The sequence below is a fragment of the Coloeus monedula genome, assembly GCF_965178545.1.
Source record: "Coloeus monedula genome assembly, contig: HAP1_SCAFFOLD_748, whole genome shotgun sequence".
NCBI classification, from domain to species: Eukaryota; Metazoa; Chordata; class Aves; order Passeriformes; family Corvidae; genus Coloeus; species Coloeus monedula.
The window spans coordinates 22-26,192 of record NW_028120251.1 but is presented as its reverse complement, the minus strand read 5'-3'; the positions used below and the strand labels follow the sequence as shown (position 1 = coordinate 26,192).

The 26,171-nt window shown below is 53.5% G+C and overlaps 1 protein-coding gene across 1 annotated transcript; it reads right to left on the bottom strand.

Moving 5' to 3' along the window:
• Nucleotides 1-5,541: 5,541 nt before the first annotated feature.
• CACNG7 (calcium voltage-gated channel auxiliary subunit gamma 7) lies at nucleotides 5,542-24,134 on the bottom strand (the record flags this gene model as incomplete). The annotated part of the gene is made up of 5 exons (XM_082303695.1): nucleotides 5,542-5,811; nucleotides 10,300-10,445; nucleotides 17,911-18,051; nucleotides 19,844-19,930; nucleotides 23,939-24,134. 5 exons carry the CDS (start codon nucleotides 24,132-24,134, stop codon nucleotides 5,542-5,544), a joined length of 840 nt encoding a protein of 279 aa, XP_082159821.1.
• Between the last annotated feature and the right edge of the window lie 2,037 nt (nucleotides 24,135-26,171).

The following is a 26,171-nucleotide window of genomic DNA, read 5'->3' as shown; positions in this document are numbered from 1 at the left end:
CAGACCCCCCAAAATCCCCCCAGAACCCCCCCAAATGTTCCCAACCCCCCCCAGAATCCCCCCCAAAACCCCCCCCGGACCCCCCCAGATCCCCCCAACCCCCCCAGACCCCCCCCAAATGTTCCAAACCCCCCCAAAATCCCCCCACCCCCCCCCCCGGACCCCTCCAGACCCCCCCAAACCCCTCGGAACTCCTTCAGACCCCCCCAAAATGAATTAAGACCCCCCCCCCAAAATCCCCCTCCCATCCCCCAACCCCCCCAGGACCCCTCAAACCCCCCCCCTCCCCCCAAACCCCCTCAGGACCCCCCAAAACTCCCCAAATCCACCTCGGGACCCCCCTGAGACCCCCCCAATTCCTCAGGACCCCCCGAAATAAATCGAGACCCCCCCCCAGATCCCCCCAAACACCTCCAGGCCCCCCCAAAACCACCCCCAACCCCCCCGAGGACCCCCCGAAACCCCCCCAGAAGCCCCTCAGGACCCCCCCCAGGACCCCCCAAAATAAAACGAGACCCCCCAACCCCCCCCCAGGCCCCCCCAAAACCATCCCCAGACCCCCCAGGACCCCCCAGGCCTCCCCAAAAACCCACCCAGAGCCCCCTCAGGACCCCCCCAGGACCCCCCAAAATAAATCGACACCCCCCAGACCCCTCCAAAACCCCCCCAGGCCCCCCCAATCCCCCCCAGGACCCCCCCAAATCCCCCCAAAAACCCACCCAGACCCCCCCAGGACCCCCCCAATCCCCCCCCCGGACCCCCCGGACCCCCCCCTTTACCTCCTCAGTCGCCGAATTTGGGGGTCCCGGCCCGAATTTTTTGGGGGTCCCGACCCCAATTGCGACGTCTCGAGGCCGAATTTGGGGGTCCCGGCGTCGATTTTGGGGATCCCGACCCCAATTTTGGGGGTCCCGGCGCCGATTTTTTGGGGGGGGGGGTTTGGAGGTGGGGGGGGGGGGTCGCTGCCGGGGGGGTCCCGGGGGGATTTTGGGGGATTTTGGGGGGGTCCCGGGGGGGTTTCGGGGGTCGCGGGGGGGTCCCCGCTGCCGGTGCCGGTCCCGGGCGCAGCTGCGACGTTGGGGGGGGGGGGGAGGGGAAAATTGGGGGGGGCTCCGGGGGGGGGAGGGGGGAAGGGGGAGGGGCCTGGAAGGTTCTGCGGTGACGTCAGCGGTGGGCGGGGCCCGGGAGGGGGATTTTGGGGGGGTTTTTGGAGCCCCTCCCCCGCGGGGTTTCCGTGGCAACGGGGATGCGGCGCCGTTTCCGTGGCAACGAGGAGGCCACGCCCCCCTCCGGGTTAAGCCACGCCCCCCCACCAGGCCACGCCCCCATGGAACCTCCCCCGCCACTAATTAACCCCTCCGGCACCAATTAAGAGGCCTGCAGAGCCCGCTGATGAAGCCCCCCAGGCACTAATTAACACCCTCAGCCCCTAATTAAGACCCCCAGATCTCCACTAATTAAGGCCCCCCTCCCCCCGGCACTAATTACTCCCCTCCTGGCCCTAATTAATCCCCCCACCCCCTACTTTAGCCCCTAATTAACCCTCCCCAAGACCCTCCCAATTAAGCCCCCAGCCACTAATTAACACCTTCGGCCACTAATTAACCCCTCAGCTCCTAATTAAGACCCAGACCCCCACTAATTAAGCCCCGCGGGCACTAATTAACCCCCCTAAACCCCACCAATCGAGCCCTCAGCCTCTAATTAACCCCCCAGAGACCCCCCTAATTAACCCCCCAGCTCCTAATTAACCCCCTGGGTGAGTTTGGGGTTCCCAGGGTGATTTTTGGGGTTCCCGCATTTATTTTGGGGTCTCAGGTTGATTTTTGGGGGTTCCCGGGTTGATTTTGGGGTTCCCAGGGGGATTTTGGGGTCCTCAGGATGATTTCGGGGCTCCCAGGTTGATTTTGGGGCTCTCAGGATGATTTTGGGGTTCCCGCATTGATTTGGGGGCTCTCAGGTTGATTTTGGGGGTTCCCGCGTTGATTTTGAGGCTTCCAGGGTGATTTTGGGGTTCCCGGGTTGATTTTGGGGCTTCTCAGGGTGATTTTTGGGGCTCGCAGGGTGAGTTTGGGGTTCCCAGGGTGGGTTTGGAGCTCCCAGGGTGATTTTGGGGGTTCCCACGTTGATTTTGGGGTCTCAGGTTGATTTTTGGGGGCTCCTGGGTTGATTTTGAGGCTCTCAGGGTGATTTTTGGGGGTTCCCAAGTTGATTTTTGGGGCTCCCGGGATGATTTTTAGGGGTTCCCACGTTGATTTTGGGGGCTCCCGGGATGATTTTCGGGGCTCCCAGGATGATTTTGGGGCTCTCTGGGTGATTTTGGGGTTCCCGGGATAATTTTGGGGGTTCCCAGGATGATTTTGGGGCTTCCAGGGTGATTTTAGGGGCTCCCGGGATGATTTTTGGGGCTCCCAGGGTGATTTTTGGGGCTCCCAGGGTGATTTTAGGGGTTCCTGGGTGGATTTTTGGGGGTTCCCACGTTGATTTTGGGGTCTCAGGTTGATTTTTGGGGCCTCACAGGTCGATTTTGGGGTTCCCAGGGTGATTTTTGGGTTCCCGGAATGATTTTTGGGGCTTCCCACGTTGATTTTGGGGTCTCCAGCGTAGTTCGAAATCCTTTATTGAGGTCACGTGATCCCTTATTTACATATCGTACAGCGCCGGGATGGTTGGGGGGGGTAGGGGCCGCCGACCCCTCCCCTGACCCCTCCCCCTCCCCCCCCTTTCCCCCCGATTTTTTTTGGGTTTTTTTTGGGGGGGGGGGGTTGGGGGTTTTTGGGTTTTATTTTTACCCCTCCCCCCCCTTTATTTTTCAATTTCTTTTCTTTCTTTTGTGGTGTTTTTTTTGGGGGGGGGGGTCGCTACATCGAAGCCGTTTTATTGCCACAGAAATTTGGGGGGGGGAGTCCCCCCCCTCCCCCACCCCCACCCTCCCACAGGCCCCTCCCCCACCCCTCCTCCACCTCCCCCACCCAACCCCACCCCAAAAAGGGCCCGGGACCCCCCCCAGGACCCCCCCTGCCCCCCCCAATTTGTGCTCGCGGGCGATGGGGGGACCCCACCATGGACCAGCCACGCGGGGGGGGCAGGGCCGGGGGTCAGAGGTCACAGGGACACCCCCGGACTTTGGTCGGAGCCAAAAATGGGGAGGAGGTGGGAAAAACCCAAGGGAGGGGTCCTGAGACCCTCCCCTGAGTGGGTCTGGGGGTCAATGAGGGGACAAGATGGCCGCCGAGGTGATCCTTGTCTCTCATTGGCTGATCCTGCCCAGCCAAGATGGCCGCCGAGGTGATCCTTGTCTCTCATTGGCTGATCCTGCCCAGCCAAGATGGCCGCCGAGATGATCCTTGTCTCTCATTGGCTGATCCTGCCCAGCCAAGATGGCCGCCGAGATGATCCTTGTCTCTCATTGGCTGCTGCCAGATGGCCAAGATGGCCGCCGAGGTGATCCTTGTCTCTCATTGGCTGATCCTGCCCAGCCAAGATGGCCGCCGAGATGATCCTTGTCTCTCATTGGCTGCTCCTGCCCGGCCAAGATGGCCGCCGAGATGATCCTTGTCTCTCATTGGCTGCTGCCCATGGCCAAAATGGCCGCCGCGCCACTCCCCGATCCTCATTGACCACAGCCCCCAGCCAAGATGGCCGCTGACCCCATCCTCGTCCCTCATTGGCTGGGATTGACAGGACAAAATGGCCGCCCAGGTGATCCTCGTCCCTCATTGGCTATTGCCCACAGGACAAAATGGCCGCCGAGCCGATCCTGGCCTCTGATTGGCTGCTGCTGCCTGGCCAAGATGGCGGCCCGTGAACGTACCGAGACGGGGCCGATGACGTCACCAAGATGGCGGCCGCGGGTGGGGCCCTGATGACCCCAAAAGGCTCCAGGTGGCCCCAAGGTGGCCCCAGGTGGCCCCACCCAGGTGGCACCGGCTGGGCCCAGGTCCCTCCATGGCCCCAACGGCCCCTGGGGTGCCCCAGGTGTGCCCAGGTGTGCCCAGGTAACCCCCAGGGGTGCCCAGGGGTGCCCCAGGTGTGCCCAGGGGTGCCCAGGTAACCCCCAGGTGTGCCCAGGGGTGCCCCAGGTGTGCCCAGGGGTGCCCAGGTGTGCCCAGGTAACCCCCAGGGGTGCCCAGGTAACCCCCAGGTGTGCCCAGGGGTGCCCAGGTGTGCCCAGGGGTGCCCAGGTAACCCCCAGGTGTGCCCAGGTAACCCCCAGGGGTGCCCAGGTGTGCCCCCGGTGTGTCCCTAATGTCCCCCAGGTGTGCCCAGGTGTGCCCAGGGTGTCCCCAATCCCCCCCAGCTGTGCCCAGGTGTGCCCCAGGCGGTTCTGGGTCACTGCCCATGTCCCCGTGTCATTGTCCCACATGTCCCAGGTGTGCCCAGGTAACCCCCAGGTGTGCCCAGCTGTGCCCCAGGCCCCCTCATGTGTGCCCAGGTGCCCCCAAAGCCCCCCAGGTGTGCCCAGCTGTGCCCCCAAACCCCCTCAGCCACCCCCAGGTATGCCCCAAATCCCCCCAGGTGTGCCCAGGTGTGCCCAGGTGTGTCCCAGCCCACCCCAGGTGTACCCAGGGGTGCCCCCAAACCCCCTCAGCCGCCCCCAGGTATGTCCCAGCCCATCCCAGGTGCCCCCAGGTGCCCCCAGGTGTGCCCAGGTGTGCCCCCAACCCCCTCCAGGCGTACCCCAGCCCATCCCAGGTGTGCCCAGGTGCCCCCAGGTGTGCCCAGGTGTGCCCCCAACCCCCTCCAGGCATACCCCAGGTGCCCCCAGGTGCCCCCAGGTGCCCCCAGGTGTGCCCAGGTGTGCCCCCAACCCTCTCCAGGCATACCCCAGCCCACCCCAGGTGTGCCCAGCTGTGCCCAGGTGTGCCCAGGTGCTCCCAGGTGTGCCCAGGTGTGCCCCCAACCCCCTCCAGGCGTACCCCAGCCCACCCCAGCCCACCCCAGGTGCCCCCAGGTGTGCCCAGGTGTGCCCCCAACCCCCTCCAGGCGTACCCCAGCCCACCCCAGGTGCCCCCAGGTGCCCCCAGGTGTGCCCAGGTGTGCCCCCAACCCCCTCCAGGCGTACCCCAGCCCATCCCAGGTGCCCCCAGGTCCCCCCAGGTGTGCCCCCAACCCCCTCCAGGCATACCCCAGCCCACCCCAGGTGCCCCCAGGTGCGCCCAGGTGTGCCCCCAACCCCCTCCAGGCGTACCCCAGACCACCCCAGGTGTGCCCAGGTGTACCCAGGTGTGCCCAGGTGCTCCCAGGTGTGCCCAGGTGTGCCCCCAACCCTCTCCAGGCGTACCCCAGCCCATCCCAGGTGCCCCCAGGTGCCCCCAGGTGTGCCCCCAACCCCCTCCAGGCATACCCCAGCCCACCCCAGGTGCGCCCAGGTGCCCCCAGGTGTGCCCAGGTGTACCCAGGTGTGCCCCCAACCCCCTCCAGGCATACCCCAGCCCACCCCAGGTGCGCCCAGGTGTGCCCCCAACCCCCTCCAGATGTGCTCCCCGACGCCCTCCAGCTGCCCCCCAAGCCCCCCAGGTGTGCCCCCGCAGGTGCCCCCTAGCAGGGCGAGGTGGACAGGTGCGGGTGCGGCGCGGGCCGCTGCGGGTACTTGATGGCGGGCGGGTAGTTCTGGGTCATCTGGATGGACACGTCCGAGGAGGCGTCCGAGGGGCTGCGGGCGCGCGGCCACGCCCGCGGCTGCAGGAACTGCCCCGAGAGCCCCGAGCAGGCGCTGAGGCGCGGGCGCAGCAGGTGAGCGGGGGCGCGGCACAGCTCCTCCTCGGCGTAGCGCTTGGTGAACAGGTACACCGACATCACTCCTGCGCCCTAAAGGGGGAGAGATGGGCACAGGTGGCACAGGTGGCACACCTGAGTGACACCTGAGTGACACCTGGGTGAACAGGTACACCGACATCACTCCTGCGCCCTAAGGGGGAGATGGGCACAGGTGGCACAGGTGAGTGACACCTGAGTGACACCTGGGTGAACAGGTACACCGACATCACTCCTGCGCCCTAAGGGGGGAGATGGGCACAGGTGGCACAGGTGGCACTGCCAGGACACCTGAGTGACACCTGAGTGACACCTGGGTGACACCTGAGTGAACAGGTACACCGACATCACTCCTGCGCCCTAAGGGGGGAGATGGGCACAGCTGGCACAGGTGGCACTGCCAGGACACCTGAGTGACACCTGGGTGAACAGGTACACCGACATCACTCCTGCGCCCTAAAGGGGGAGATGGGCACAGGTGGCACAGGTGGCACTGCCAGGACACCTGAGTGACACCTGAGTGACACCTGAGTGACACCTGGGTGAACAGGTACACCGACATCACTCCTGCGCCCTAAGGGGGGAGAGATGGGCGCAGGTGGCACAGGTGAGTGACACCTGAGTGACACCTGAGTGACACCTGGGTGAACAGGTACACCGACATCACTCCTGCGCCCTAAGGGGGGAGAGATGGGCGCAGGTGGCACAGGTGAGTGACACCTGAGTGACACCTGAGTGACACCTGGGTGAACAGGTACACCGACATCACTCCTGCGCCCTAAGGGGGGAGATGGGCACAGCTGGCACAGGTGGCACTGCCAGGACACCTGAGTGACACCTGGGTGAACAGGTACACCGACATCACTCCTGCGCCCTAAAGGGGGAGATGGGCACAGGTGGCACAGGTGGCACTGCCAGGACACCTGAGTGACACCTGAGTGACACCTGAGTGACACCTGGGTGAACAGGTACACCGACATCACTCCTGCGCCCTAAAGAGGGAGAGATGGGCACAGGTGGCACAGCTGAGTGACACCTGAGTGACACCTGAGTGACACCTGAGTGACACCTGGGTGAACAGGTACACCGACATCACTCCTGCGCCCTAAGGGGGGAGATGGGCACAGCTGGCACAGGTGGCACTGCCAGGACACCTGAGTGACACCTGGGTGACACCTGAGTGACACCTGAGTGACACCTGAGTGACACCTGACACCTGAGTGACACCTGAGTGACACCTGAGTGACACCTGGGTGAACAGGTACACCGACATCACTCCTGCGCCCTAAGGGGGGAGATGGGCACAGGTGGCACAGGTGGCACTGCCAGGACACCTGAGTGACACCTGAGTGACACCTGAGTGACACCTGGGTGAACAGGTACACCGACATCACTCCTGCGCCCTAAGGGGGGAGATGGGCACAGGTGGCACAGGTGGCACTGCCAGGACACCTGAGTGACACCTGGGTGACACCTGAGTGACACCTGAGTGACACCTGGGTGAACAGGTACACCGACATCACTCCTGCGCCCTAAAGGGGGAGAGATGGGCACAGGTGGCACAGGTGGCACTGCCAGGACACCTGAGTGACACCTGAGTGACACCTGAGTGACACCTGGGTGAACAGGTACACCGACATCACTCCTGCGCCCTAAAGGGGGAGATGGGCACAGGTGGCACACCTGAGTGACACCTGGGTGACACCTGAGTGACACCTGAGTGACACCTGAGTGACACCTGACACCTGAGTGACACCTGAGTGACACCTGGGTGAACAGGTACACCAACATCACTCCTGCGCCCTAAGGGGGGAGATGGGCACAGGTGGCACAGCTGAGTGACACCTGGGTGACACCTGAGTGACACCTGAGTGACACCTGGGTGACACCTGAGTGACACCTGGGTGAACAGGTACACCGACATCACTCCTGCGCCCTAAGGGGGGAGATGGGCACAGGTGGCACAGGTGGCACACCTGGGTGACACCAGGGTGAACAGGTACACCGACATCACTCCTGCGCCCTAAAGGGGGAGATGGGCACAGGTGGCACTGCCAGGACACCTGAGTGACACCTGAGTGACACCTGGGTGAACAGGTACACCGACATCACTCCTGCGCCCTAAGGGGGAGAGATGGGCACAGGTGGCACAGGTGGCACTGCCAGGACACCTGAGTGACACCTGAGTGACACCTGAGTGACACCTGGGTGAACAGGTACACCGACATCACTCCTGCGCCCTAAGGGGGGAGATGGGCATAGGTGGCACTGCCAGGACACCTGAGTGACACCTGAGTGACACCTGAGTGACACCTGGGTGAACAGGTACACCGACATCACTCCTGCACCCTAAAGGGGGAGATGGGCACAGGTGGCACAGGTGGCACACCTGAGTGACACCTGAGTGACACCTGGGTGACACCTGGGTGAACAGGTACACCGACATCACTCCTGCGCCCTAAAGGGGGGGAGATGGGCACAGGTGGCACTGCCAGGACACCTGAGTGACACCTGAGTGACACCTGGGTGACACCTGAGTGACACCTGGGTGAACAGGTACACCGACATCACTCCTGCGCCCTAAAGGGGAGAGATGGGCACAGGTGGCACAGCTGGCACAGCTGGGTCACACCTGAGTGACACCTGGGCACCCCTGGGCACACCTGGGGCTCACCTAGGGCACACCTGGGGCTCACCTGGGCTCACCTGGGCACCCCTGGGGCACCCCTGGGTCACACCTGGGCTCACCTGGGCACACCTGGGCACACCTGGGGCTCACCTGGGGCTCACCTGGGCACACCCGGGCACACCTGGGGCACACCTGGGGCACCCCTGGGCACACCTGGGCACACCTGGGGCACACCTGGGCACACCTGGGGCACACCTGGGCACACCTGGGGCACACCTGGGGCACCCGGGCACACCTGGGGCACACCTGGGGCACCCGGGCACACCTGGGGCACACCTGGGGCACCCCTGGGCACACCTGGGGCACACCTGGGCACACCTGGGGCTCACTTGGGCACACCTGGGCACACCTGGGCACACCTGGGCACACCTGGGCACCCCTGGCTGTGTTTGGTGGGACCCCCCCCCGATCTCCGGGCGGACCCGGCCGGGTTTTGTTGGGAAAATCCCGATTTTTTGGAGTGGGAAAATTTTGGGGAGAAAAAGGCCGTTTTTGGGGAAAATCGGGGATTTTTTCCTGGGAAAAAGGAGGTTTTTCATGGGAAACTCCCCGGAAAGCCGGGATCGGTTTGGGAGAAGAGATTTTGGGGGAAAAGTGGGATTTTTCTGGGAAATTGGGATTTTTTTTAAAATGGGAAAAATCCAGATTTTGGGGGGAAATGTCGGCTTTTCCAGGGGAAATCAGGAAAAAAGAAAAAATGGAATTTTGGGGGAAAAGCGGGATGATTTGGGGAAAACCCGTTTTCTTGGGGAGAAACCCCAGTTTTTTTCATGGAAAAATTGATTTTTTTTTTTTGTCAAAATCCCATTTTTTGGCGTAAACCCCATTTTCTCACATAAAAATCCCAGTTTTTCAGGAAAAATCCCATTTTCTTCAGGAAAAACCACTTTTTTGGGGGAAAACCAGGATTATTTTGGGAAAACCCATTTTCCTGGGAAGAAAACCCCATTTTTTTCATGGAAAACTTGAATTTTTTGGCATAAAAATCCCGTTTTTTGGCGTAAACCCCCATTTTTTCACATAAAAATCCCAGTTTTTCAGGAAAAATCCCGTTTTTTCAGGAAAAATCATGTTTTCTTGGGAAAGCCAGGACTATTTTGGGAAAACCCATTTTCCTGGGAAGAAACCCCCATTTTTTAATGGAAAAATTGAATGTTTTGCCCTAAAACCCCAATTTTTTCACTTCAAAATCCCATTTTTTCACGGAAAAATCCCATTTTTTCGGGAAAAATCACTATTTTTTTGGGAAAACCAGGGTTTTTTTCAGGAAACCCCACATTTCTGGGGAGAAAACCTGCATTTTTTCATGGAAAAATCCCATTTTTGCCGTAAACCCCCCATTTTTTCACACAGAAATCCCAGTTTTTCAGGAAAAATCCCATTTTTTTCCCAGAAAAATCCCACTTTTTCAGGAAAAAACACTTTTTTTGGGGAAAACCGGGATTATTTCGGGAAAACCCACATTCCCGGGGAGAAAACCCAAACTTTTCATGGGAAAAATCCGATTTTTTGCCGTAAACCCCAAATTTTTTGCCACAAAACCACTATTATTTCACCCCAAATCCCATATTTTCACATAAAAATCCCATTTTTTCAGGAAAAACCACTCTTTTTTTTGGGGAAAACCGGACTATTTCGGGAAAACCCACATTCCCGGGAAGAACCCCCCATTTTTTCATGGAAAAAATTCCGGTTTTTTGGCCATAAAAATCCCATTTTTTGCCCTAAAACCCCCATTTTTTCACCTAAAAACCCCATTTTTTCAGCTAAAACCCCCATTTTTTTTTTTCCTTTTCCCCCGTGGGGTTTGGGATTTTCCGGGAATTTGGGATTTTTTGGGAATTGGGACGCACCTCCTTGAGCAGGAAGGAGGAGGCGGCGAAGGCGAAGCTCCAACCGTAGCGGTACTGGAAATACTGCTCGGAGCCGCCCGGGCGGTTCATGACCTCGTCATTGATGCTCGAGATGTAGAGAACCAAACCCACCACCAGCGAGAGGCCTGGGAGAGAGAAAATTTGGGAATTTGGGGGAATCCCGAAAAAATTTGGGAAGATTTGGAGAAAATTTGGGGAAAAACGGGGGAAAAACGGGAGAGAAATGAGGATTTTTAGGGGATTTTGGGGGGATTTTAGGGGGATTTTGGGGGGGTTTTGGGATACAGAACCGGCCCCACCACCAGCGAGAGGCCTGGGAGGGGAAAAATTTGGGAATTTGGGGAATCCCGAAAAAATTTGGGAAGATTTGGAGAAAAATTGGGGAAAAACGAGGGAAAAACGGGAGAGAAATGAGGATTTTGGGGGGATTTTGGGGGATTTTAGGGGGATTTTGGGGGGTTTTGGGACACAGAACCAGCCCCACCACCAGCGAGAGGCCTGGGAGAGAGAAAATTTGGGAATTTGGGGAATCCCGAAAAAATTTGGGAAGATTTGGAGAAAATTTGGGGAAAAACGGGGGAAAAACGGGAGAGAAATGAGGATTTTTAGGGGATTTAGGGGGATTTGGGGGGATTTTGGGGGGTTTTGGGACACAGAACCAGCCCCACCACCAGCGAGAGGCCTGGGAGAGAGAAAATTTGGGAATTTGGGGAATCCCGAAAAAATTTGGGAAGATTTGGAGAAAATTTGGGGGAAAACGGGGGAAAAACGGGAGAGAAATGAGGATTTTGGGGGATTTTAGGGGGATTTTGGGGGGTTTTGGGATACAGAACCAGCCCCACCACCAGCGAGAGGCCTGGGAGAGAGAAAATTTGGGAATTTGGGGGAATCCCGAAAAAATTTGGGAAGATTTGGAGAAAATTTGGGGAAAAACGGGGGAAAAACGGGAGAGAAATGAGGATTTTTAGGGGATTTTGGGGGATTTTAGGGGGATTTTGGGGGGTTTTGGGACACAGAACCAGCCCCACCACCAGCGAGAGGCCTGGGAGGGGAAAAATTTGGGAATTTGGAGGAATCCCGAAAAAATTTGGGAAGATTTGGAGAAAATTTGGGGAAAAACGGGGGAAAAACGGGAGAGAAATGAGGATTTTGGGGGATTTTAGGGGGATTTTGGGGGGTTTTGGGATACAGAACCAGCCCCACCACCAGCGAGAGGCCTGGGAGAGAGAAAATTTGGGAATTTGGGGAATCCCGAAAAAATTTGGGAAGATTTGGAGAAAATTTGGGGAAAAACGGGGGAAAAACGGGAGAGAAATGAGGATTTTTAGGGGATTTTGGGGGGTTTTTAGGGGATTTTAGGGGATTTTGGGACACAGAACCGGCCCCACCACCAGCGAGAGGCCTGGGAGGGGAAAAATTTGGGAATTTGGAGGAATCCCGAAAAAATTTGGGAAGATTTGGAGAAAATTTGGGGAAAAACGGGGGAAAAACGGGAGAGAAATGAGGATTTTGGGGGATTTTAGGGGGATTTTGGGGGATTTTAGGGGTTCTAGGGGGGTTTTGGGACACAGAACCAGCCCCACCACCAGCGAGAGGCCTGGGAGAGGGAAAATTTGGGAATTTGGGGGATCCCGAAAAAATTTGGGAAGATTTGGAGAAAATTTGGGGGAAAACGGGGGAAAAACGGGAGAGAAATGAGGATTTTTAGGGGATTTTGGGGGATTTTGGGGGATTTTAGGGGTTCTAGGGGGGTTTTGGGACACAGAACCAGCCCCACCACCAGCGAGAGGCCTGGGAGAGGGAAAATTTGGGAATTTGGGGGAATCCCGAAAAAATTTGGGAAGATTTGGAGAAAATTTGGGGGAGAAATGAGGGAATTTGGGAGAGAAATGAGGATTTTGGGGGCATATTGGGGGATTTGGGGGGATTTTGGGGGGTTTTGGGATACAGAACCAGCCCCACCACCAGCGAGAGGCCTGGGAGAGAGAAAATTTGGGAATTTGGGGAATCCCGAAAAAATTTGGGAAGATTTGGAGAAAATTTGGGGAAAAACGGGGGAAAAACGGGAGAGAAATGAGGATTTTTAGGGGATTTTGGGGGATTTTAGGGGGATTTTGGGGGGTTTTGGGATACAGAACCAGCCCCACCACCAGCGAGAGGCCTGGGAGAGGGAAAATTTGGGAATTTGGGGAATCCCGAAAAAATTTGGGAAGATTTGGAGAAAATTTGGGGAAAAACGGGGGAAAAACGGGAGAGAAATGAGGATTTAGGGGGGATTTTGGGGGATTTTAGGGGGATTTTGGGGGGGTTTTGGGATACAGAACCAGCCCCACCACCAGCGAGAGGCCTGGGAGAGAGAAAATTTGGGAATTTGGGGAATCCCGAAAAAATTTGGGAAGATTTGGAGAAAATTTGGGGGAAAACGGGGGAAAAACGGGAGAGAAATGAGGATTTTGGGGGCATTTTGGGGGGATTTTAGGGGATTTTGGGGGATTTTGGGACACAGAACCAGCCCCACCACCAGCGAGAGGCCTGGGAGAGAGAAAATTTGGGAATTTGGGGGAATCCCGAAAAAATTTGGGAAGATTTGGAGAAAATTTGGGGGAAAACGGGGGAAAAACGGGAGAGAAATGAGGATTTTTAGGGGATTTTGGGGGATTTTAGGGGGATTTTGGGGGGTTTTGGGATACAGAACCAGCCCCACCACCAGCGAGAGGCCTGGGAGGGGAAAAATTTGGGAATTTGGGGAATCCCGAAAAAATTTGGGAAGATTTGGAGAAAATTTGGGGAAAAACGGGGGAAAAACGGGAGAGAAATGAGGATTTTTAGGGGATTTTGGGGGATTTTGGGGGATTTTGGGGGGTTTTGGGACACAGAACCAGCCCCACCACCAGCGAGAGGCCTGGGAGAGGGAAAATTTGGGAATTTGGGGGAATCCCGAAAAAATTTGGGAAGATTTGGAGAAAATTTGGGGAAAAACGGGAGAGAAATGAGGATTTTTAGGGGATTTTGGGGGATTTTAGGGGATTTTGGGGGATTTTGGGGGATTTTGGGACACAGAACCAGCCCCACCACCAGCGAGAGGCCTGGGAGGGGAAAAATTTGGGAATTTGGGGAATCCCGAAAAAATTTGGGAAGATTTGGAGAAAATTTGGGGAAAAACGGGGGAAAAACGGGAGAGAAATGAGGATTTAGGGGGGATTTTGGGGGATTTTAGGGGGATTTTGGGGGGTTTTGGGATACAGAACCAGCCCCACCACCAGCGAGAGGCCTGGGAGGGGAAAAATTTGGGAATTTGGGGAATCCCGAAAAAATTTGGGAAGATTTGGAGAAAATTTGGGGGAAAACGGGGGGAAAACGGGAGAGAAATGAGGATTTTTAGGGGATTTTGGGGGATTTTAGGGGGATTTTGGGGGGTTTTGGGATACAGAACCAGCCCCACCACCAGCGAGAGGCCTGGGAGAGAGAAAATTTGGGAATTTGGGGGAATCCCGAAAAAATTTGGGAAGATTTGGAGAAAATTTGGGGAAAAACGGGGGAAAAACGGGAGAGAAATGAGGATTTTTAGGGGATTTTAGGGGGATTTTGGGGGATTTTAGGGGTTCTAGGGGGGTTTTGGGACACAGAACCAGCCCCACCACCAGCGAGAGGCCTGGGAGAGAGAAAATTTGGGAATTTGGGGGAATCCCGAAAAAATTTGGGAAGATTTGGAGAAAATTTGGGGAAAAACGGGGGAAAAACGGGAGAGAAATGAGGATTTTGGGGGATTTTGGGGGATTTTGGGGGGATTTTGGGGGGTTTTGGGACACAGAACCAGCCCCACCACCAGCGAGAGGCCTGGGAGAGGGAAAATTTGGGAATTTGGGGAATCCCGAAAAAATTTGGGAAGATTTGGAGAAAATTTGGGGGAAAACGGGGGAAAAACAGGAGAGAAATGAGGATTTTTAGGAGATTTTAGGGGGATTTTAGGGGGATTTTGGGGGGTTTTGGGACACAGAACCAGCCCCACCACCAGCGAGAGGCCTGGGAGGGGAAAAATTTGGGAATTTGGGGAATCCCGAAAAAATTTGGGAAGATTTGGAGAAAATTTGGGGGAAAACGGGGGAAAAACAGGAGAGAAATGAGGATTTTTAGGAGATTTTAGGGGGATTTTAGGGGGATTTTGGGGGGTTTTGGGACACAGAACCAGCCCCACCACCAGCGAGAGGCCTGGGAGGGGAAAAATTTGGGAATTTGGGGAATCCCGAAAAAATTTGGGAAGATTTGGAGAAAATTTGGGGGATAACGGGGGAAAAACGGGAGAGAAATGAGGATTTTTAGGGGATTTTGGGGGGATTTTAGGGGGATTTTGGGGGGGTTTTGGGATACAGAACCGGCCCCACCACCAGCGAGAGGCCTGGGAGAGGGAAAATTTGGGAATTTGGGGGAATCCCGAAAAAATTTGGGAAGATTTGGAGAAAATTTGGGGAAAAACGGGGGAAAAACGGGAGAGAAATGAGGATTTTTAGTGGATTTTGGGGGATTTTAGGGGGATTTTGGGGGGTTTTGGGACACAGAACCAGCCCCACCACCAGCGAGAGGCCTGGGAGGGGAAAAATTTGGGAATTTGGGGAATCCCGAAAAAATTTGGGAAGATTTGGAGAAAAATTGGGGAAAAATGGGGGAAAAACGGGAGAGAAATGAGGATTTTTAGGGGATTTTGGGGGATTTTAGGGGGATTTTGGGGGGTTTTGGGATACAGAACCGGCCCCACCACCAGCGAGAGGCCTGGGAGAGGGAAAATTTGGGAATTTGGGGAATCCCGAAAAAATTTGGGAAGATTTGGAGAAAATTTGGGGGAAAACGGGGGAAAAACGGGAGAGAAATGAGGATTTTTAGGGGATTTTGGGGGATTTCGTGGGGGATTTTGGGGGGGTTTTGGGATACAGAACCGGCCCCACCACCAGCGAGAGGCCTGGGAGGGGAAAAATTTGGGAATTTGGGGGAATCCCAAAAAAATTTGGGAAGATTTGGAGAAAATTTGGGGAAAAACGGGGGAAAAACGGGAGAGAAATGAGGATTTTTAGGGGATTTTGGGGGATTTTAGGGGGATTTTGGGGGGTTTTGGGATACAGAACCAGCCCCACCACCAGCGAGAGGCCTGGGAGGGGAAAAATTTGGGAATTTGGGGAATCCCGAAAAAATTTGGGAAGATTTGGAGAAAATTTGGGGAAAAACGGGAGAGAAATGAGGATTTTTAGGGGATTTTAGGGGGATTTTAGGGGATTTTGGGGGATTTTGGGGGGGTTTTGGGACACAGAACCGGCCCCACCACCAGCGAGAGGCCTGGGAGGGGAAAAATTTGGGAATTTGGGGGAATCCCGAAAAAATTTGGGAAGATTTGGAGAAAATTTGGGGAAAAACGGGGGAAAAACGGGAGAGAAATGAGGATTTTTAGGGGATTTAGGGGGATTTGGGGGGATTTTGGGGGGTTTTGGGACACAGAACCAGCCCCACCACCAGCGAGAGGCCTGGGAGAGGAAAAATTTGGGAATTTGGGGGGATCCCGAAAAAATTTGGGAAGATTTGGAGAAAATTTGGGGAAAAACGGGGGAAAAACGGGAGAGAAATGAGGATTTTTAGGGGATTTTGGGGGCATTTTGGGGGGATTTTGGGGGGTTTTGGGACACAGAACCAGCCCCACCACCAGCGAGAGGCCTGGGAGAGGGAAAATTTGGGAATTTGGGGAATCCCGAAAAAATTTGGGAAGATTTGGAGAAAATTTGGGGGAAAACGGGGGAAAAACGGGAGAGAAATGAGGATTTTTAGGGGATTTTGGGGGCATTTTGGGGGGATTTTGGGGGGTTTTGGGATACAGAACCAGCCCCACCACCAGCGAGAGGCCTGGGAGGGGAAAAATTTGGGAATTTGGGGAATCCCGAAAAAATTTGGGAAGATTTGGAGAAAATTTGGGGAAAAACGGGGGAAAAACGGGAGAGAAATGAGGATTTTTAGGGGATTTTGGGGGGATTTTAGGGGGATTTTGGGGGGGTTTTGGGATACAGAACCGGCCCCACCACCAGCGAGAGGCCTGGGAGAGGGAAAATTTGGGAATTTGGGGAATCCCGAAAAAATTTGGGAAGATTTGGAGAAAATTTGGGGAAAAACGGGGGAAAAACGGGAGAGAAATGAGGATTTTTAGGGGATTTAGGGGGATTTGGGGGGATTTTGGGGGGTTTTGGGACACAGAACCAGCCCCACCACCAGCGAGAGGCCTGGGAGAGAGAAAATTTGGGAATTTGGGGAATCCCGAAAAAATTTGGGAAGATTTGGAGAAAATTTGGGGGAAAACGGGGGAAAAACGGGAGAGAAATGAGGATTTTTAGGGGATTTTGGGGGATTTTGGGGGGATTTGGGTTAATTTTGGGGGGGATTTGGGTCAATTTTGGGGGGATTTGGGTCAATTTTTGGGGGGATTTGGGCCAATTTTGGGGGGATTTGGGCCAATTTTGGGGGGATTTGGGTCAATTTTGGGGGGATTTGGGTCAATTTTGGGGGGATTTCGGTCAATTTTGGGGGGGATTTGGGTCAATTTTGGGGGGGATTTGGGTCAATTTTGGGCGGATTTGGGCCAATTTTGGGCGGATTTGGGTCAATTTTGGGGGGATTTGGGTCAATTTTGGGGGGATTTGGGCCAATTTGGGGGGTGATTTGGGTCAATTTTGGGGGTGATTTGGGTCATTTTTGGGGGGATTTTGGCCAATTTGGGGGAATTTGGGTCAATTTTGGGCGGATTTGGGTCAATTTTGGGCGGATTTGGGCCAATTTTGGGGGGGATTTGGGTCAATTTTGGGGGGATTTGGGTCAATTTTGGGCGGATTTGGGACAATTTTGGGCGGATTTGGGGGGATTTTGGGGTGATTTGGGTCATTTTTGGGGGGATTTTGGCCAATTTTGGGGGGGATTTGGGTCAATTTTGGGCGGATTTGGGCCAATTTTGGGCGGATTTGGGTCAATTTTGGGGGGGATTTGGGTCAATTTGGGGGGGATTTTGGCCAGTTTGGGGGGATTTGGGTCGATTTTGGGGGGATTTGGGTCAATTTTGGGGGGGATTTGGGTCAATTTGGGGGGGATTTTGGCCAGTTTGGGGGGATTTGGGTCGATTTTGGGGGGATTTGGGTCAATTTTGGGGGGATTTGGGCCAATTTTGGGGGGATTTGGACCAATTTTGGAGGGAATTTTGGCCAATTTTGGGGGGCGATTTGGACCAATTTTGGAGGGAATTTTGGCCAATTTTGGGGGGAGACTTGGACCAATTTTGGAGGGAATTTTGGCCAATTTTGGGGGGCGATTTGGACCAATTTTGGAGGGAATTTTGGCCAATTTTGGGGGGCGATTTGGACCAATTTTGGAGGGAATTTTGGCCAATTTTGGGGGGCGATTTGGACCAATTTTGGGCCTCCCACTCCCTGAAGAGGATGACGAAGATGAAGAGGCAGAACGGGCTGGGGGGAGGTGATTTGGGGGCGGATTTTTGGGGGGAAATCGGGGGGTTTTGGGGCTGTTTGGATTTTGGGGAGCCCCGGGGTGGGGTCTGGGGGTCTCCCTCACCCGAGAGGATGAAGAAGATGCCCGAGACGAAGGCCAGGAGGGTCCTTTGGGGCCGGATGTGCCCCACGTTGCTGATGACGAAGGCGGTGAACACCAGGAACAGGCTGACCATGGGGAAGGGGGTCGCGGTCCTCACCGTCTCTGGGGGGGCGGGCGAGGGGCAGAAAAAGTCGGGACCCCCCCCCAAATTCACCCCAAAACCCCCGAGACCCCCCCCAAAAAAACCCCGGAATTCCCAAACCCCCCAAAACCCCAAAAAACCCCCTCAAATCTCCCCGAAATTCCCTCAATTTGTCCTCAAATTTCCCCGAATTCACCCCAAATTCACCCCGTGACTCCCGAGAATTCCCCCCAAAAAAACCCCGGAATTCCCAAACCCCCAAAAACCCCAAAAAAACCCCTCAAATCTCCCCCAAATTCCCTCAATTTCTCCCCAAATCTCCTCCAAATTCCTCCCAAATTTTCCCTGAATTCACCCCAAATTCACCCCGAGAATCCCCCCCAAAAAAACCCCCAAAACCCCCTCAAATCTCCCCGAAATTCCCTCAATTTCTCCCCAAATCTCCCCCAAATTCGCCCCAAATTTTCCCCAAGTTCACCTCGAGACCACCAAGACCCCCCCAAAAAAACCCCGGAATTCCCAAACCCCCAAAAACCCCAAAACCCCCTCAAATCTCCCCCAAATTCCCTCAATTTCTCCCCAAATCTCCTCCAAATTCCTCCCAAATTTTCCCCAAATTCACCCCAAATTCACCCCGAGACTCCCGAGACCCCCCCCCAAAAAAACCCCGGAATTCCCAAACTCCAAAAAACCCCCAAAAAAACTCCTCAAATCTCCCCCAAATTCCCTCAATTTCTCCCCAAATCTCCTCCAAGTTCCTCTCAAATTTTCCCTGAATTCACCCCAAATTCACCCCGAGAATCCCCCCCAAAAAACCCCGGAATTCCCAAACCCCCCAAAACCCCAAAAAACCCCCTCAAATCTCCCCGAAATTCCCTCAATTTGTCCTCAAATTTCCCCGAATTCACCCCAAATTCACCCCGAGACTCCCGAGAATTCCCCCCAAAAAAACCCCGGAATTCCCAAACCCCCAAAAACCCCCCAAAAAACTCCTCAAATCTCCCCCAAATTCCCTCAATTTCTCCCCAAATCTCCCCCAAATTCGCCCCAAATTTTCCCCAAGTTCACCTCGAGACCACCAAGACCCCCCCAAAAAAACCCGGAATTCCCAAACCCCCAAAAACCCCAACCCCCCCCAAATCTCCCCCAAATTCCCTCAATTTCTCCCAAATCTCCTCCAAATTCCTCCCAAATTTTCCCTGAATTCACCCCAAATTCACCCCGAGAATCCCCCCCAAAAAAAACCGGAATTCCCAAACCCCCCAAAACCCCAAAAAACCCCCTCAAATCTCCCCGAAATTCCCTCAATTTGTCCTCAAATTTCCCCGAATTCACCCCAAATTCACCCCGAGACTCCCGAGAATCCTCCCCAAAAAAACCCGGAATTCCCAAACCCCCCAAAAACCCCAAAACCCCCTCAAATCTCCCCCAAATTCCCTCAATTTCTCCCCAAATCTCCTCCAAATTCCTCCCAAATTTTCCCTGAATTCACCCCAAATTCACCCCGAGAATCCTCCCCAAAAAACCCCGGAATTCCCAAACCCCCAAAAACCCCCTCAAATCTCCCCCGAATTCACCCAAATTTCCCCCAAATTCACCCCAAATTCACCCCGAGACCCCCAAGACCCCTCCAAAAAAAAAAAACCCCGGAATTCCCAGACCCCCAAAACCCCCAAAATCCCCAAATTCTCCCCAAAATCCCCCCAAATTCCCCCAAAAATCCTGCAAATCCCCCCGAATTCTCCCCAAATTCCTCCTCGGACCCCCCCAAATCCCCCAAATTCTCCCAAATTGCCCCAAATCGCCCCTTACTGAGGATGTTTTCGGTGTTTTCCGTCACCAAATTCAGCTCCGGCTCCAGGAAATACTCGGAGGCCACGCAGCGCCCCTTTTCCCGTCCTGGGGGACCCCAAAAACCCCCAAAACCTCCCAAAATTACCCCAAAAATCAACTCGGGACCCCCAAAACCCCCCTGGGAGCCCCAAAACAGCCCCAAAATAGCCCCAAAAATCCACAAAATAGCCCCAAAATCGCCCCCAAATCCCCTTTTCCCATCCTGGAGGACCTCAAAACCTCCCAAAATTACCCCAAAATTACCCCAGGACCCCCAAAATCCCCAAAAATCTCCCAATTTCTCCCCCTAAGACCCCCAAATCGCCTCCAGGCACCCCAAAATCCCCCAAATCTCCCCTTATAACCCCTAAAACCCCAATTTCTCCCCCTAAAACGCCAAATTTCTCCTTCCAAATCCCAACAAATGCCCCTAAAACCCCAAAATCTGCCCCGAAACCCCGAATTTTCTCTCATAAGACCCCAAATTTCTAAAACCCCAAATTTCTTCTTAAAACCCCCAAATTCCCCCTAAACCCCCAAATCTCCCCCTAATCTGCCCCTAAACCCCCAATTTTCTCCCCCGAACCCCGAATTTCCTCCCCCAAGACCCCAAAATCTTCCCCTAAAACCCCCAAACCCCCAAACCCCCCTTTTTACCCATAAAAAACCCCCAATTCCCCCTAAAATCCCATTTTTTCCCCCCAAACCCCCAATTTCCCCCCCCAAACCCCCAATTCCCCCCCTAAAATCCCATTTTTTCCCCCTTAAAATCCCATTTTTTCCCCCCAAACCCCCAATTTCCCCCCCAAACTCCCAATTCCCCCCTAAAATCCCATTTTTTCCCCCAAACTCCCAATTTCCCCCCCAAACCCCCAATTCCCCCCCTAAAATCCCATTTACCCCCCCAAACCCCCAATTTCCCCCCCAAACCCCCCAATTCCCCCCCTAAAATCCCATTTCCCCCCCCCAAACCCCCAATTTCCCCCCCAAACCCCCAAATCCCCCCTAAAATCCCATTTTTCCCCCCAAACCCCCAATTCCCCCCCTAAAATCCCATTTTTTCCCCCCCAAACCCCCCAATTCCCCCCCTAAAATCCCAATTTCCCCCAAACCCCCAATTCCCCCCTAAAATCCCATTTTTCCCCCCAAACCCCCAATTCCCCCCCTAAAATCCCATTTTTCCCCCCCAAACCCCCAATTCCCCCCCTAAAATCCCATTTTTCCCCCCCTCAAACCCCCAAATCCCCCCTAAAATCCCATTTTTCCCCCAAACCCCCAATTCCCCCCCTAAAATCCCATTTTTCCCCCCCAAACCCCCAATTCCCCCCCATAAATCCCATTTCCCCCCCCCAAACCCCCAATTTCCCCCCCAAACCCCCAAATCCCCCCTAAAATCCCATTTTTTCCCCCAAACCCCCAATTTCCCCCCCAAACCCCCAATTTCCCCCCTTAAAATCCCATTTTTTCCCCCAAACCCCCAATTCTCCCCCTAAAATCCCATTTTCCCCCCCCAAACCCCCAATTTCCCCCCCTAAAATCCCATTTTTTCCCCCCTAAAATCCCATTTTCCCCTCCCAAACTCCCATTTTTTCCCCCCCAAACCCCCAATTCCCCCCCTAAAATCCCATTTCCCCCCCCCAAACCCCCAATTCCCCCCCCAAACCCCCAAATCCCCCCCTAAAATCCCATTTTTTCCCCCAAACCCCCCAATTCCCCCCCTAAAATCCCATTTTCCCCCCCAAACCCCCAAATCCCCCCCCTAAAATCCCATTTTTCCCCCCCAACCCCCCAATTTCCCCCCCCAAACCCCCAATTCCCCCCTAAAATCCCATTTTCCCCCCCAAAATCCCATTTTTCCCCCCCAACCCCCAATTCCCCCCCAAAATCCCATTTCCCCCCCCCAAACCCCCAATTCCCCCCCAAACCCCCCAAATCCCCCCCCTAAAATCCCATTTTCCCCCCCAAACCCCCAATCCCCCCCCTAAAATCCCATTTTCCCCCCCAAACCCCCAATCCCCCCCCTAAAATCCCATTTTCCCCCCCAAACCCCCAATTCCCCCCTAAAATCCCATTTTTCCCCCCAAACCCCCAATTTCCCCCCTAAAATCCCATTTTTCCGCCCAAATCCCAATTTCCCCCCCAAACCCCCCAATTCCCCCCCTAAAATCCCAATTTCCCCCAAACCCCCAATTCCCCCCTAAAATCCCATTTTTCCCCCCAAGACCCCCATTTTTCCCCCCCAAACCCCCCAAATCCCCCCCTAAAATCCCATTTTTACTCCCCCAAACCCCCAATCCCCCCCTAAAATCCCATTTTTTCCCCCAAACTCCCAATTTCCCCCCCACACCCCCAAATTCCCCCCTAAAATCCCATTTTCCCCCCCCAACCCCCAATTCCCCCCCTAAAATCCCATTTTTTCCCCCAAACTCCCAATTTCCCCCCCCAAACCCCCCAATTTCCCCCCTTAAAATCCCATTTTCCCCCCCAAACCCCCCAATTCCCCCCTAGAAAATCCCATTTTTCCCCCCAAACCCCCATTTTCCCCCCCCAAACCCCCCAATTCCCCCCTAAAATCCCATTTTTTCCCCCAAACCCCCAATTTCCCCCCCAAACCCCCAATTTCCCCCCTTAAAATCCCATTTTTTCCCCCAAACCCCCCAATTCCCCCCCTAAAATCCCATTTCCCCCCCCAAACCCCCCAATTCCCCCCCTAAAATCCCATTTTTTCCCCCCCAAACCCCCAATTCCCCCCCTAAAATCCCATTTTTTCCCCCTAAAATCCCATTTTTTCCCCCCAAACCCCCAAATTCCCCCCTAAAATCCCATTTTTTCCCCCCAAACCCCCCAAATCCCCCCCTAAAATCCCATTTTCCCCCCCCAAACCCCAATTTCCCCCCCCAAACCCCCAAACCCCCCCTAAAATCCCATTTTTTCCCCCCCAACTCCCATTTTCCCCCCCGACCCCCCAATTCCCCCCCCTAAAATCCCATTTTTCCCCCCAAACCCCCCAATTCCCCCCCTAAAATCCCATTTTTTCCCCCAAACTCCCAATTTCCCCCCCCAAACCCCCAATTCCCCCCCTAAAATCCCATTTCCCCCCCCAAACCCCCAATTCCCCCCCTAAAATCCCATTTTCCCCCCCAAACCCCCCAAATCCCCCCCTAAAATCCCATTTTTTCCCCCAAAATCCCATTTTTTCCCCCAAACTCCCAATTTCCCCTCCCAAACCCCAAATCCCCCCCTAAAATCCCATTTCCCCCCCCTAAAATCCCATTTCCCCCCCCAAACCCCCAATTTCCCCCCCTAAAATCCCATTTTTCCCCCCCCAAACCCCCAATTCCCCCCCTAAAATCCCATTTTTTCCCCCCAAACCCCCAATTCCCCCCCCAAACCCCCCAATTCCCCCCTTAAAATCCCATTTTTTCCCCCAAACCCCCAATTTCCCCCCCAAACCCCCAATTCCCCCCTTAAAATCCCATTTTTTCCCCCAAACTCCCATTTTTCCCCCCCAAACCCCCAAATCCCCCCCTAAAATCCCATTTTTCCCCCCCAAAATCCCATTTTTTCCCCCAAACCCCCAATTTCCCCCCCCAAACCCCCCAATTCCCCCCCTTAAAATCCCATTTTTTCCCCCAAACCCCCAATTTCCCCCCCAAACCCCTCCAAATCCCCCCCTAAAATCCCATTTTTCCCCCCAAACCCCATTTCCCCCCCCCAAACCCCCAATTCCCCCCCTAAAATCCCATTTTCCCCCCCCCAAACCCCCAATTCCCCCCTAAAATCCCATTTTTCCCCCCCACACCCCCCAATTCCCCCCTAAAATCCCATTTTCCCCCCCCAACCCCCAATTTCCCCCCTTAAAATCCCATTTTTTCCCCCCAAACCCCCAATTTCCCCCCCCACACCCCCAATTCCCCCCCTAAAATCCCATTTTTCCCCCCCAAACCCCAATTTCCCCCCCCAATTCCCCAATTCCCCCCCTAAACCCCCATTCCCCCCTCCCAATCCCCCTTTTCTCGGCTCTTTTCCCCCCTGGCAGCCCGGCCTGGGGTTTCTTTTGGGGTTCGGGGGTACCTGCGAAGAAGCAGACGCGCCAGAGCCCCGCGTGCAGCGCCATGCGCACCTCGGTGCTCTGGTTCTGGGGGGACACCACGCCCTCCTCCATGTAGAGCCAGTAGTCCGTGGACACGGCGATGCCCACCAGGAGCAGCCCGCACGCCCCGAAAACGCTGCTCAGCAGCGTCAGCGCCCGCGAGCTGCACGAGCTCATCCTGCCACCTGCGCCGCGGGCACCGCGGGGATTTGGGGGGTGGTTATGGGGGGGGGGGTTTGGAATTTGTTTTGGATTTTTTGGGGGTTTTTTGGGGATTTTTTGGGGGTTTTTGGGGGTTTTTTGGGGATTTTTTGAGGATTTTTTGAGGATTTTTTGGGGTTTTTTGGGGATTTTTTGGGATTTTTTTGAGGATTTTTTGGGGATTTTTTGGGGATTTTTTTGTATTTTTTTGAGGATTTTTTGGGGATTTTTTGAGGTTTTTTTGGGGTTTTTTGGGGATTTTTGGGGGATTTTTTGGGATTTTTTTCGAATTATTTTCAAGATTTTTGGGGGTTTTTTGGGGGGTTTTTGGGATTTTTTTCAAGATTTTTGGGGGTTTTTTGGGGATTTTTGGGGGATTTTTTGAGGATTTTTTGAGGATTTTTTGGGGATTTTTTGGGATTTTTTCGGGGTTTTTTGGGATTTTTTTCAAGATTTTTGGGGGGTTTTTGGGGATTTTTTTGTGTTTTTTTGGGATTTTTGGGGGATTTTTTGGGATTTTTTGAGGATTTTTTTCAAGATTTTTGGGGATTTTTTGGGGGTTTTTTGGGGGTTTTTTGGGGATTTTTTGGGGATTTTTTGAGGATTTCTTTGGGATTTTTTGGGGATTTTTTGAGGATTTTTGGGGATTTTTTGGGATTTTTTTCGAATTATTTTCAAGATTTTTGGGGGTTTTTTGGGGATTTTTGGGGATTTTTTGAGGATTTTTTGGGGATTTTTTAGGGATTTTTGGGGGTTTTTTCGAATTTTTTTCAAGATTTTTGGGGGTTTTTTGGGGGGATTTTTTTTGTATTTTTTGGGGATTTTTTGGGGTTTTTTTGGGGGTTTTTTTGTATTTTTTTGGGATTTTTTGGGGGTTTTTTGGGGGTTTTTTGGGGATTTTTGGGGATTTTTTTAGGGGGTTTTTTGGGGGTTTTGGGGGGTTTTTTTGGGGGGGTTTTTGGGGATTTTTTGAGGATTTTTTGGGGGTTTTTTCGATTTTTTTTCAAGATTTTTGGGGGTTTTTTGGGGATTTTTTGGGGATTTTTTGAGGATTTTTTTGGGGATTTTTTGAGGATTTTTTAGGGGTTTTTTGGGGGTTTTTTCGAATTTTTTTCAAGATTTTTGGGGGTTTTTTGGGGGGATTTTTTTTGTATTTTTTGGGGATTTTTTGGGGTTTTTTTGGGGGTTTTTTTGTATTTTTTTGGGATTTTTTGGGGGTTTTTTGGGGGTTTTTTGGGGATTTTTGGGGATTTTTTTAGGGGTTTTTTTGGGGGTTTTGGGGGGTTTTTTTGGGGGTTTTTTGGGGATTTTTTTGAGGATTTTTTTGGGATTTTTTTGGGATTTTTTGAGGATTTTTTTGGGGTTTTTTGGGGATTTTTTGAGGATTTTTTGGGGATTTTTGGGGGATTTTTTGGGATTTTTTTCGAATTATTTTCAAGATTTTTGGGGGTTTTTTGGGGGTTTTTTTGGGGATTTTTTGAGGATTTTTTGGGGATTTTTTTGAGGATTTTTTAGGGGTTTTTTGGGGATTTTTTGAGGATTTTTTTTCGAATTTTTCTCAAGATTTTTGGGGATTTTTTGGGGATTTTCTGGGGGGGTTTTGGGGGTTTTTTTGGGGATTTTTTGGGGATTTTTTGAGGATTTTTGGGGGGTTTTTTCGATTTTTTTCAAGATTTTTGGGGGTTTTTGGGGATTTTTTGGGGATTTTTTGGGGATTTTTTTGGGGATTTTTTGAAGATTTTTTAGGTTTTTTTGGGGATTTTTTGAGGATTTTTTTCAAGATTTTTGGGATTTTTTGGGATTTTTTTCGATTTTTTTTCAAGATTTTTGGGGGGTTTTTGGGGATTTTGTTTGTATTTTTTGGGGTTTTTTTGGGGATTTTTTGGGGGTTTTTAGGATTTTTTGAGGATTTTTTGGGGATTTTTTGGGGGATTTTTTGAGGATTTTTGGGGATTTTTTTCGGATTTTTTTCAAGATTTTTGGGGGGTTTTTGGGGATTTTTTTGTGTTTTTT